This window comes from Eschrichtius robustus, chromosome 17 (genome assembly GCF_028021215.1).
Source record: "Eschrichtius robustus isolate mEscRob2 chromosome 17, mEscRob2.pri, whole genome shotgun sequence".
In the NCBI taxonomy this organism is placed as follows: domain Eukaryota; kingdom Metazoa; phylum Chordata; class Mammalia; order Artiodactyla; family Eschrichtiidae; genus Eschrichtius; species Eschrichtius robustus.
In genome coordinates, this window is record NC_090840.1 from 81,958,281 (window position 1) to 81,970,459 (window position 12,179).

Genomic DNA, 12,179 nt, shown 5'->3' on the forward strand with positions numbered 1-12,179 from the left:
ATACAATGAAAGTCTGAAGAAGACCCACAGAAAGCCTACATCTGTTGTGTGGGAGTCTGTCTTTCAACTCCCTCCCCAGCTTTTCCTTTCTTAAGGAATGTATAAGTCTGCTCTCCTACAAAGCTGCCCACCTGGACTTGATCCCCATGGTCTACTTTGTTTTCCAAAGTCGCATTGCTAATATGCAAGGACCTAAAATTCTCAGATGGGTCTAGAATCACTTGGCTTATTACCATGGCATTGGTGGTCATCACCAAGGTTCTGGTCCAGGGGTTGGGACCACGAATCTGGTCCTAGATGAGTTTCTACATTTTTAGAAGCAAATTTTGCAGAAGCAGGAGTTTTTGCCTCCAGAAGATGGGTCTCCCGTGTTAGTTGTCCCTATGGTCCTGGGTCATGCATTCCTTCAGTACAACTGATTCTCTGGTCTTCCTTTAACTCATAGAGTGTACTCAGTCTTTGGGACCGTATTAAACACCCTGGTAATTTTCCAAACTTCCCCTTCAGTCACTTACCAATAACAATTTAAGTTGAGTCCTCGATCTGGCTGTTGTTCTCATCTCTGATCTCACGTTTGTCCCTGCTGTCTCTTGGTTTGTATCAGTGGTGACCTTTCCTAGCCCTTTATTTTCCTAAGGCAAGAAGACATTTCTAGTGAAAGATAACCAGCACCCTTCTTAGAGCTCCCCTGAGGTTTTAAATCCAGCACCCCTCCACTTAGATGTCTTTCCCCTTCCATGGAGAGGAGAAGCAGCTGGCCATATGAATGGTTTTAATTTTTTGCAAGTGCATCAAATGCTAACATAGCATTTCTTTGGAAGTATATCAGCAGGAGCTTCACACATGTGCATTCATCTCAGTGCCCCCTTCTGCTAGGTTTAGTCTCAGTCAATTTTCCCTACCACAGACAGAGATTTCAGCAATCACGAAAGTAATGTGCGGACCAAGGCTACGCATAGAAAAAATCTGGAGAAGTAGGTGCAGCAGCCAGTTCACCAGTTATTTTTTCTCTGCAACAAACTTGCATTTACTGATAGCATCACCTGCCTCTCCCCATACCTCAAATCACCCCACCCACTGCTGTTATGAAATAAAATTGGAGTTTACAAAGCATTCCTTTGCCCCTTGTTGAGAAAACATGAGGAGAGAATGAGAATATGGGCATCACATGGTCTTGAACAAGTGGCACATCTGAATCTATTAAGGATTGTATTTACACAAATACGTTCCACTTCTGCACAGAGGTTAACCTGAGTTCTGAAATGCTTGTGTGCATCAAAAATGATAAAGCTATGAACTAGTCACACACCGAACAAATCTAGTTAAGTTGGAGTGATCTCTCTGTGAGCCAGTGGTAGTTAAGAAGGTGGGCTCACCAACTCCAAGTATTCTGTTTCTTTATTTTCTCAGAGTTTTCCTAGAAAGCATCTTGAACGAGACTCCAGGTGGCTAGACAGGTTCGGGCAAAGTCTGTTGCCTTTTACACTATTGGTTCAGCTTTCCCAAACCTCCAAAATGGAAGCACCTCGAATGTCTGGTCCTACCCCACCCTCCATCCCTCAGCGCCCTCCTCTCTGAGCTCCAGCCTGGAATGACAGAGGTCTGTAAAAGGATGTTTCAGCCAGAGCTCTTGCGGATCTTCAATGTTTCTGGCGAGCTCCCCAAGGCCGCTCCCTCAAAGCCGCTACTTGAAGTAGTTGAGTCCTGCCACCAAGAAGAACTTCTCCAAGAAGAGCTCGGAATCCAGCACAGCGATGTGAGCTGCTCGGCCAATCAGGGTGTTGGCAGTGCTGGGCAAGGCATGGAACACGTTGTGTCGAATCAAAGTGCAGTCCTTGGCGTCCACCAGAGGGCGGAGAAGGTTGTTGATCATCTCCGCGAAAACGGGTCCTGCAAGGAGGGAAGACGGATAGGAGATGGGGGCAGAACTCAGCAGCAGAATCTAGAGAAAAATGCTGCGTGTGTGTTGGGCTCCTAGTCCTGAGCAGAACGGCTGATGTGCCCTAATGGGTACAGCACCTTCATGATTTCCTTCTGCTTTTAAATCAGAAAGTCACTGAAACGAAGGAGGAGGAGGAGGAGGAGGAGGAGGAGGAGGAGATGGAGAAGGAGAATAGGAAAGAAAAGAAAAGAGAAAAGAAAAAAGGAAAAGAAATGTGGCTCACCTGTGTGTCTGTCTTTGAGGGCAGTTTTACACATCTCGATCCTGGCTGAATGAAATGGCACATAGCGGTCTTGGGGAGAAGCAACCAGCACAACATTTTTAAAATACTGCAGACCTGCAATAAGCCAGATGGGTGCTTTTTTACCCAGGTAGTTTCATCTTAGCCTCTGCTTTGCATACATTTTACAAACTTGCCCCAGAGAGAGGAAAAGGGAGAAGACACCAGACACACTGGTTGAGTCACTGCATAAGGACCTTCTGGTCTGGGAGGTTGAAAGAGGGAAGGTGACGGCTTTGTCCTCATCAGCCACGGAAGCTAAGGAGACACACAGCTCGCTACTCTGAACAGTGAGAGATAAATAACACGGAAGTAACAGAAATGCCCTTCTGGGCTGGGAGTCCTAGGGAGTCCGTAAGGAAGTAAATCTAGTCTTTTGCTCCGCCTCCTCAACCCCACGGCTCCCTTCATTCCAGCCTTGGTCATGTCCGCTGCTTGAGGAAATCACCCTCTGACCTCATCTCCCTGCAGGTAGCTTCTCCTCCCTGGAATCAGTCTCACACTGAGGCACAGGGATCTTTTAAATGAAGCATCACAGCCTATTCTTTCAGTCCCCAGAGCCCAGCAGGGATCTCCAGGTGCTGCAGTGCTCCGCCCAGGTCCTCCACCGGCCTGCTCTCAGCCCAGGGACCCTGCGGGGGACGCCTCCGCTGACGTGAGTCTTCTCATCCAAGGTCACAGCCCAAGACCATAATACACTGGGGATTGGCTGGACTCAGTGACTGGCAGATACGGGGCAGGGGGTGTAAAGACCAGCCCTTTGCCCTCCGTCAGGATACCTCTGTAGGGCCACCCCGGCTCCCAAGCTCCCAGAGGGTGGGGCCCGCTGAGATGTCTGGGGCGACCACGTTGTGGTCCAACTGCCCCGCTGCCCAAGCCTCCTTCCTCACTTCCCCATGGGGGGATAACCCTCAACGTAGCACACAGAGACACACGTGGGTAAGGAACTTGACCAAGGTTATGGTCAGCCCAGGGCTAAGCCGGACTCACATTCGAGGAGACAGAGATATCATCAGAGTCAGTGTTTATAAATTAATGGAAGATTGTGGACCATGAGACAGACCCTGGGCCAGGCCGGCTTGCTCAGCAGGACTGAGTGGGACAGTCGGGCAGCCTCTCTGTTCTCTCCGTGGACACGAGGTCACTGCTGTGCTCTGCTCACTCCCGTGGCAGGTAGGGTCTTCGACATCTATGTGTGCTTCCTCATTACGGAGTGCGGGTGAAGGTGTGATCTCAGGCCTGCGAGAGGGACCCCCATCCCCCCTTGCACTGCCAACAGAAATGGACAGTGTCCACCTGCCCTTTTTGTAGGTGGATCTGCACCTGGCTGAAAGAGCTGGGAGTTGGCACATAGACCTTGGGGCCTGTGCAGTTAGGACATTAAAGGCTTGGTGGGCAGTGGAGGTTACAGCTCTGCTGTAGAGGTGACACTGCACACACCTGCCTCTCATCGTGATACCATCCCCAGGCCACGCAGGGGGAGGCGGTCCAGGGGCAGCTGAGTTCTTGGGTAGCTGGTGGCCTCTCCATGAGTTGAGGAGGCTGTGTAGCAAAGCAGCTCATGACGATATCCTTCTGTGAGTGAGTCAATGTAGCCTTGACTCTAATTTGGGTCTCAGGAGTTGGCTCTCCATCTCTCACTCATTGCGGTCTTGGGGTGCTGCAGGGGATCCACTCACCTGTTTTTTGGCTTAGCTGGTAAAGGAAACATTTGCGCAGATCAGCATTATCCCTGAAGGTCAGCTGCAAAAGGGACCCGGATTTCTTCAATTTCTGCATGAGCCACAAGCCTAGAAAGACGAAAACAAAGCAAAACCACATCAAACGCATCAAACAAAAAGAAAGCAAAAAAGAATGGGGGAAAGATTAACATTAAACTGTGATTTGTTAGCTAACTTAAAAATGAGAGCGTGCTAGGCAATTTAACAAATCCTTGGGATGTCAGAGGGACATCTGTATTCTTATGTACTGGTAGCGGGGATAGAAAATCTTATGAGACAGGCTTCAGGAGTCATGAAACTATCCAAACCCTTTGATTTTTCAGTCCCCTTCTATGAATCTAGCCTAAGGAAACTGTCCTAAGTACCGAAAGAAAGTATATAAGAACGCTCCTTACAGATCCATTTAGGATATCAAAAAGCTAAATTCAACCTATTTCGAAGTCTATCCATTTACTGTGGTTATGCTGACACTAACGCGGATGAGTATGAGTATTATGTCACAAGCACAAAGAAATGAATTTGATAAAAATGCAAGGAGGATGGCGCTGTGGGAAGATGCGGAGTTAGCGTCTCCCCACAACTAGGGCGCCTGTCGGCTGCTGGTGGGGGACTCTGACCCCCAAGGAGATGGGAGGAACCCCAAAGTGAACCGGTAGGATGTAGGGGGACCTAGGGGGGAGGAGAAGTGGAGGCCAGACAAGATCAGTGTTGCTGAGGCTGGGGAGATCAGGAGAGGCAGGCGGGAGGGACTCTCCGGGAAGAGTGGAGAGGAGCGGAGGGCGATTGCCCCGCCCACTCGGGCATGGGGAGCCTGCTGAGCTCCCAGGCCTGTCCCCTGCCCTCCAAGGCCCACCCCCCCCCAAGCCGCATTGGTCCTGGGAGGATAGGAGGGAGGCTGGGGAGATCAGGAAAGGCAGGTGGGAGGGGCCCTCCCTACCCACGACCCGAGAAGCAGGAGAGGAAAGGAGGGCGTTTGCCCCACCCACTCCAGCCCAGGAAGCCTGCTAGGCTCCCAGGTGAGGTCCCCTGCCCTCTGAAACCAGAGTGGGGGGCACGCCTGGGTCTCTTCTGTTCCCTGAGCCTAAGCCCCACCCCCCACAGCCCCCAGCACCTTTCCAGCCCTGTGGGTCCTGAGCATTGGCCCCACCCACCACCCAAACCCTTACTTAGGCCCCGCCCTCCACAGCCAAGGCCTTTCCCCCCACCCTTTTTTTTTCTTTTTTTCCTTTCCCTCCTCCTCGTTTTTACTATTGTGGTACTGATGTACCTTCCGGTTGTTGATTCATCTATATTTTTATTTTTACATTCTTTCTGACATATCTGTTAGTTTCCTAGTCTAATTTTATTGTTTACTTTTTTTGTTTTTTTTGCCACCCCACATGGCTTGCAGGATCTTGATTCACGAGCCTGGGGTCAGGGGGAAGCTCCTGTGGTGGGAGCTCCAGTCTGAACCACTGGACTAACAGAGAACCTCAGACCCCAGGGAATATTCATCGGAGTGAGGTCTCACAGAGTTCCTCATCTCATCACCAAGACCCAGCTCTACCCAACAGCCTACAAACTCCAGTGTTGGAAGCCTCAGGCCAAACAACCAGTAAAACAGGAACACAATCCCACTCATTAAATAAATAAAATAAGATGGCAAAAAAATATGTCACAGATGAAGGAACAAGGTAAAAACCCACAAGATCAAATAAATGAAGAGGAAATAGGCGATCTACCTGAAAAAGAATTCAGAGTAATGAGAGTAAAGATGATCCAGAATCTCGGAAACAGAATGGAAGCAGGATTGAGAGAATACAAGAAATGTTCAACAAAGATCTAGAAGAACTAAAGAACAAACAAACAGAGATGAACAACACAGTAACTGAAATGAAAAATACACTAAAAGGAATCAGTAACAGAATAACGGAGGTAGAAGAAGGAATAAGTGAGCTGGAAGACAAAATGGTGGAAATAACTGCCGAGGAGCAGAATAAAGAAAAAAGAATGAAAAGAATTGAAGACAATCTCAGAGACCTCTGGAACAACACTAAATGCACCAACATTCGAATTATAGGGGTCCCAGAAGAAGAGAAAAAGAAAGGGTCTGAGAAAGTATTTGAAGAGATTATAGTGGAAGACTTCCCTAACATGGGAAAGGAAATAGTCACCCAAGTGCAGGAAGCACAGACAGTCCCATACAGGATAAACCCTAGGAAAAACACACCAAGACACATATTAATCAAACTAACAGAAATTAAATTCAAAGAAAAAATATTAAAAGCAGCAAGGGAAAAACAAAAAATAACATACAAAGGAATCCCCATAGGGTTATCAGCTGATCTTTCAGTGGAAACTCTGCAGGCCAGAAGGGAGTGGCATAATATACTTAAAGTGATGAAAGAGAAAAATCTACAACCAAGATTACTCTACCCAGCAAGGATCTCATTCAGATTCGATGGATAAGTCAAAAGCTTTTCAGACAAACAAAAGCTAAGAGAATTCAGCACCACCAAACCAGCTTTACTAAAAATGCTAAAGAAACTTCTCTAAGCGGGAAACACAAAAGAAGAAAAAGACCCACAAAAACAAACCCAAGACAATTAAGAAAATGGTAGTAGGAACATACATATCGTTAATAACCTTGGATGTAAATGGATTAAATGCTCCAACCAAAAGACACAGACTGGCTGAATGGATACAAAAACAAGACCCATATATATGCTGTCTACAAGAGACCCACTTCAGACCTAGGGGCACATAGAGACTGAATGTGAAGGGATGGAAAAAGATATTCCATGCAAAGGGAAATCAAAAGAAAGCTGGAGTAGCAAAGACTACTATTTGCAAATGAAACAACAGACAAAGGATTAATCTCCAAAATGTACAAACAGCTCATGGAGCTCAATATCAAAAAAACAAACAATCCAGTTTAAAAATGGGTGGAAGACCTAAACAGACATTTCACCAAGGAAGATATACAGATGGCCAAGGGGCACATGAAAAAATGTTCAACATCACGAGTTATTAGAGAAATGCAAATCAAAACTACAATGAGGTATCACCTCACCCCGGTCAGAATGGCCATTATCAAAAAAGCTAGAAACAATAAATGCTGGAAAGGGTGTGGTGAAAAGGGAACCCTCCTACACTGTTGGTGGGAATGTAAATTGATACAGCCACTATGGAGATAGGTATGGAGGTTTCTTAAAAAACTAAAAATAGAACTACCATATGACCCAGCAATCCCACTGCTGGGTATATACCCTGAGAAAACCATAATTCAAAAAGAGACATGCACCACAATGTTCATTGCAGTGCTATTTACAGTAGCCAGGACATAGAAGCAACCTAGGTGTCCATCAACAGATGAATGGATGAAGAAGATGTGGCACATGTATACAATGGAATTTTACTCAGCCATAAAAAGAAACAAAACTGAGTTACTTGTAGTGAGGTGGATAGACCTAGAGTCTGTCACACAGAGTGAAGTAAGTCAGAAAGAGAAAAACAAATACCATATGCTAACACATGTATAAGGAATCTAAAAAAAAAAAAATGTTATAGAAAAAAAAAATGGTACTGATGAACCTAGTTGCAGGGCAGGAATAAAGAGGTAGACATAGAGAACAGACTTGAGGACACAGTGTGGGAGGGGGAAGCTGGGGCGAAGTGAGAGTAGCATCGACGTATATCTGCTACCGAATGTAAAATAGTTGGCTGGTGGGAAGCAGCAGCATAGCACAGGGAGATCGGCTCAGTGCTTTGCGATGACCTAGAGGGATGGGGTAGGGAGGAGGGGAGGGAGGCTCAAGAGGGAGGGGATATGCACACACGTGTATGCATATGGCTGATCTGCTTTGTTGTGCAACAGAAACTAACACTGTATTGTGAAGCAATTACACTCCAATAAAGATCCATTCAAAAAATGCAAGGAAATAAACAAGACACGGGGTCTATATATATTATGATTACTGCCATGTAAATGTGCATGCATGCAAAGACAAGGCGACTGAACCATAGAAAACCACTCTAGCTATGCTAGACTGGAAGGATTATTGGTAATGTCTCATTTTTCAACTCTTTATAGTGTTGCCAAATTACTTTATTATTGTGAAAAAATGTGGTTCAAATCATTTGTTTCTGTGCAAAAATGGCTTCCTTGGTTTGTGAGGAAAGACAGCTTGACAGGGGAAAGGACTTCCATTTGTTATGTATCATTGTGTCAAATAACTCATGTTCCCAGTTGATGTCCTACAATAACAAAAAGCAAACAAATCTGACCCACCCCCTGTGAGGAAAACAAGCAGCCCAGTCGGCCCTGAGTGCGGGTCAGGTACAGGGGAGCAGAGGCAGAGAGCTGGGAGACGGGCATGGAGGGGACGCTTACTGGGGTGACCCCCAATAACACGAAATGGATTTGTGAAGTCGGGAACTACTGAACTCCTTGTTAGGAATATAACTGAATAAACTGTTCACGATTATACAAACCCCAATGACCTATAATACTTGGGCTGTCTACGTCAAATCGTGTCACTTCCACAGACGCCGCCCCATTAGTCGTATCTATGTGGTCTACAGGGTAACTCTAGCGCCACCACGTCACACAAGGCTCTTCATCATCACCAGGCTCTTGCTGAGACGGCCGTGGTCATTCTGCATCTGCAAGTCACCCTGTGTTTCTGTCACAGAGAACCGCCTGTGGTTTCCTGATTCCATCGAGCTCTAGGTTATTAAATACACTATTTCTTCTGCACAGAAAACTCGTCTTACCATTCGCTGTCTTGGAAATTCTGCTCATCTTCCAAGATTCATGGAGTCTCACTGCTTCACCCTCCATGATGTCCCTCCCTTACAACACAGAGGAAACCGTGAGAGCCTTGGAGCTGTGGCTGTGTGGTCATCCCAGGAAGAAGCTTAGAATCCAGCTATAGGTCACCTTCCATACATGCTAACTCCTTTTTTCCTTCTCCTGTTTAATCGTCAACAATTCTATGGCACACACATTCACACCCACATACACGCCCCCATATATGTATATATATAATGTACATGTTTATAGACATATATAAACACATACAAACACATATATAAAATATATATGTTTACAGATAGGCATATGTATATATATACATACACACACATCATACATGTATCCATACTTATACACAAATATATACACATTAGCTTCATTTTACCAGTAAGGAAACTAAGTAGCATAGAGATGAAATGTCTTGGTCAGAGTCTTCCTCGAGTGCCTGGGTTAGAACTTAACCATAAGCTTGTCACGGAAGTGACATGATTCAAAGCCCATTGCTATCGACTGAATGTTTGTTTCCCCAAAATCCACATGCTGAAAACTAAACCCTTCCATGTGATGGTATTTGAAGGTGTGGTCTTTGGAAAGTGATTAGGTCATGAGGGTTGGACTCTCATGAATGGGATTAGTGACCTTATAAAAGAGACCCCAGGGGCTCCCTTGACCCTTCTACCAGGTGAGCACACAGCGTGAAGACGGCCGTCTGTGAACCAGGAAGCGGGACCTCACCCGATACCAAATCTGCCAGTGCTTTGATCTTGGGCTTTCCAGCCTCCAGAAGCGTGAGAAATAAAAATGTCTGTTATTTCCAAATCCCCCCTTACCCAGTCTATGGCAATTTGTTACAACAGCTTGAATGCACAGACACCCATGCTCTCTTCCGCACCACTATTTATTTTTATTCACAGAAAATTGAAGCAGAAGAGACCTTGGGAGACATCCTGTCTAATCTCATTCAGCTCACAAACAAAATAACATCTTTCTGAGCCCAGGTCTCCTTCCACCGTCTCACCCTTTGAAGACGTTCCAAAGCCACAGGTTCCACCAGGAAGAGCATCTGTCTCTGGCTCCCCCTCCCCTGGGTCCTGAATGAACTCTGAGGAATGACGAGGCTGGGGAGAGTCTTACCTGTGCTGACCAGGGTGCTGTTGTTGTACAGGGTCCCCAGGTGCGGCCCGGAGAGCGACAGGAAGGTGTGGAGTTTGTTGAGGTAATACCGGAACCGGGGCCGCGTTAGGACCGATCGGATGATTATGTTGCCCAGAGAATGGCCGATGAAGCTGTCGAGAGACAGAAGGCGTCCACGTGAGCGACAGCAGGAGGCTGGCTGCCAGGAAGGTGCTGCACCAGGAGCACCAAGGGGCCAGCCACCCTCCACCTCCCATGGGATTTAGGGGAACCGGCAGGGAGAAGGGGGGCCGCTACTTCATCCCCATCGGGTTTCCGAACGCTGGCCACGTGAAGCCCGAGGTGGGGTCTTTGTGAACGGAAGCTCTGAGCCCAGTGTGGTCAGAAGAGAAGTGTGGGCATCTTGGTGTTATTAGAGCGCCCTCTTCCCCCCAGTCCTGGTCTCTACGCCTCCCTCAGTGCACCTGGGGGTTCCTTCTGACATTCACGTTGGAGCATTGAACCCTCCTAGTCATCCACAGGGTAACATCCCAGCTCCTTAGCCTGGCTTACGAGGCCATTCGTGTCCCGACTTCTGCCTGCCTCTCCAATTTTACTCATCCCTCGTTCAGTCAGTACAGTTGGTGAGTTGCCTGCTCTCGGCCCACAGCACGTGCTCTGCTCCAGCTGTACTGCTGCTCAGAGATCTATGGATTCGACACATCATCACTTTCAAATTAAATGATTATGTATCAAAACCTTATTATATTGTATATTATATTAGCTGCCTAGCTCTTCTCGTGTGTGTCCTTTTATTTTTACCTAACTCTGTAGCCTCTGAAACCTCACCTGTTGAATAAAGAAGTGATATCTTAGAGGCCTAAATGGGGTCATGGATGTTGCGGACTCACCACTACGTCCACATCTGCAAGTGACCGAGAAACACAAGCTACCGACTATCACCTTAACCATCTCAACATTTACGCCAAGCTGCCTGTTACAGTGGAAGGACACACTTATTAGCACTGATTGAAACCCTTTTATGGGGCAGGCGACGCATCCCCTCAGGGCTGGTCCCACTTAATAGATGGGGAAACCGAGGCTCAGAGATGTAGAAAGCTTGTAAAAGGTTAGACGGTAGAATCGGGACACAAACTTGTGAGTGTTAGAAGAACGAGAATTTAAAACCTAGGATATTTGTTTAAGTCCAATTCTCTTTCTACTGAGCTACACGGTGTTTATTCTCCTGCACACCTGCTATGACAGATATGGGCGTGTCAAGCAGCCCTGGTACCCACTTCCGTTCTGAAAGTAATCTACCCCCTTAAAAGTCCCAAGTTAACTTATCCCAGACCAGTATACAGACGGCATCATGCTGAACTTGTACACAGCAAACACGTAAAAATGGCACCCCTCCCCCCAGCATTAACTACCTGTGGTTTCCTTTTACCTAATTCGCGATATGGAGAGGTTGTACAGCTGGATGTGCTGAATGATTTCATCCAGTAACCGATCGGTCATGGTATCAAAATCTGCAAACGTGTCCATCTGGAAGGGGAGAGAGGGAACGGGTATTGGGGAGGGCGTGGTGCCAGGCCAGGCCCCGTGCACAAGCCCATCTTCCTCCACTAAACACCACCGTGCATCCTGGGGGCATGCCCACGCCTGACATTAGGGTACAAATCAGTATTCAACAACAAGAAAAGGAGCCCCGATCACGGCTCTCCAGGTCAGACTGTGGGTTCCCTCTTTGTGAGGCGACAGTGGTGCCAACACTTCACAGAACGGTTGGGATAAGTAAATGAAGAAACAGACGCCAACTGCTCAGCGCATCGTAGATGCTCAAAGCGATCCTCTTTCCTCATCACATTTATACCCCTTCACCCTGCGGAGTGCATGCCTTGTATAGAGCAGGTGTCAAAGAAAAGGCAACAGGACGGACCACTGAGAGAGGAGGAATGAGACTGCACCTTCCACTGTTTGCTTGTTGATTATCCTCTGACGATTCCCATTGTCAGTGGTCATGGGACCCTTTATTTATAAGCAGTGCTATGCCTCCAAATAATACTTAGCCTCATCCATCTCAAGTCCCATGGAATGGGGCTCAATGACAACATTCCACCCAGCCCCACCTCTTGGCCATGGAATCTCTCAGTTCTCATCTACCTTGACATCCCATTAAGTCTCCAGACCTGAAACGGCAAAGGCCCCACAGTTTACCTCTGACTATGAAAAGGTCATAATCCAGCTCCACTGGTTACATAGATGTCAGTGACAAACTCCTTCCCCAGTACAGACCCACGGATGCCCAATCATTTATGCTCTGAG

General features: G+C 47.1%; 1 protein-coding gene across 1 annotated transcript in view; it reads right to left on the bottom strand.

The window, feature by feature from the left end:
- Positions 1-1,684: 1,684 nt before the first annotated feature.
- FAM135B (family with sequence similarity 135 member B) overlaps positions 1,685-12,179 on the bottom strand; it is a 178,448-nt gene continuing 167,953 nt past the window's right edge. The window contains exons 15-19 of the mRNA XM_068525663.1: positions 11,302-11,399; positions 9,873-10,024; positions 3,902-4,012; positions 2,166-2,279; positions 1,685-1,890 (exon numbers count right to left, since the gene is read on the bottom strand). Coding sequence (XP_068381764.1) covers positions 1,685-1,890; positions 2,166-2,279; positions 3,902-4,012; positions 9,873-10,024; positions 11,302-11,399 — 681 coding nt within the window. The remainder of the gene's footprint in view (positions 1,891-2,165; positions 2,280-3,901; positions 4,013-9,872; positions 10,025-11,301; positions 11,400-12,179) is intronic.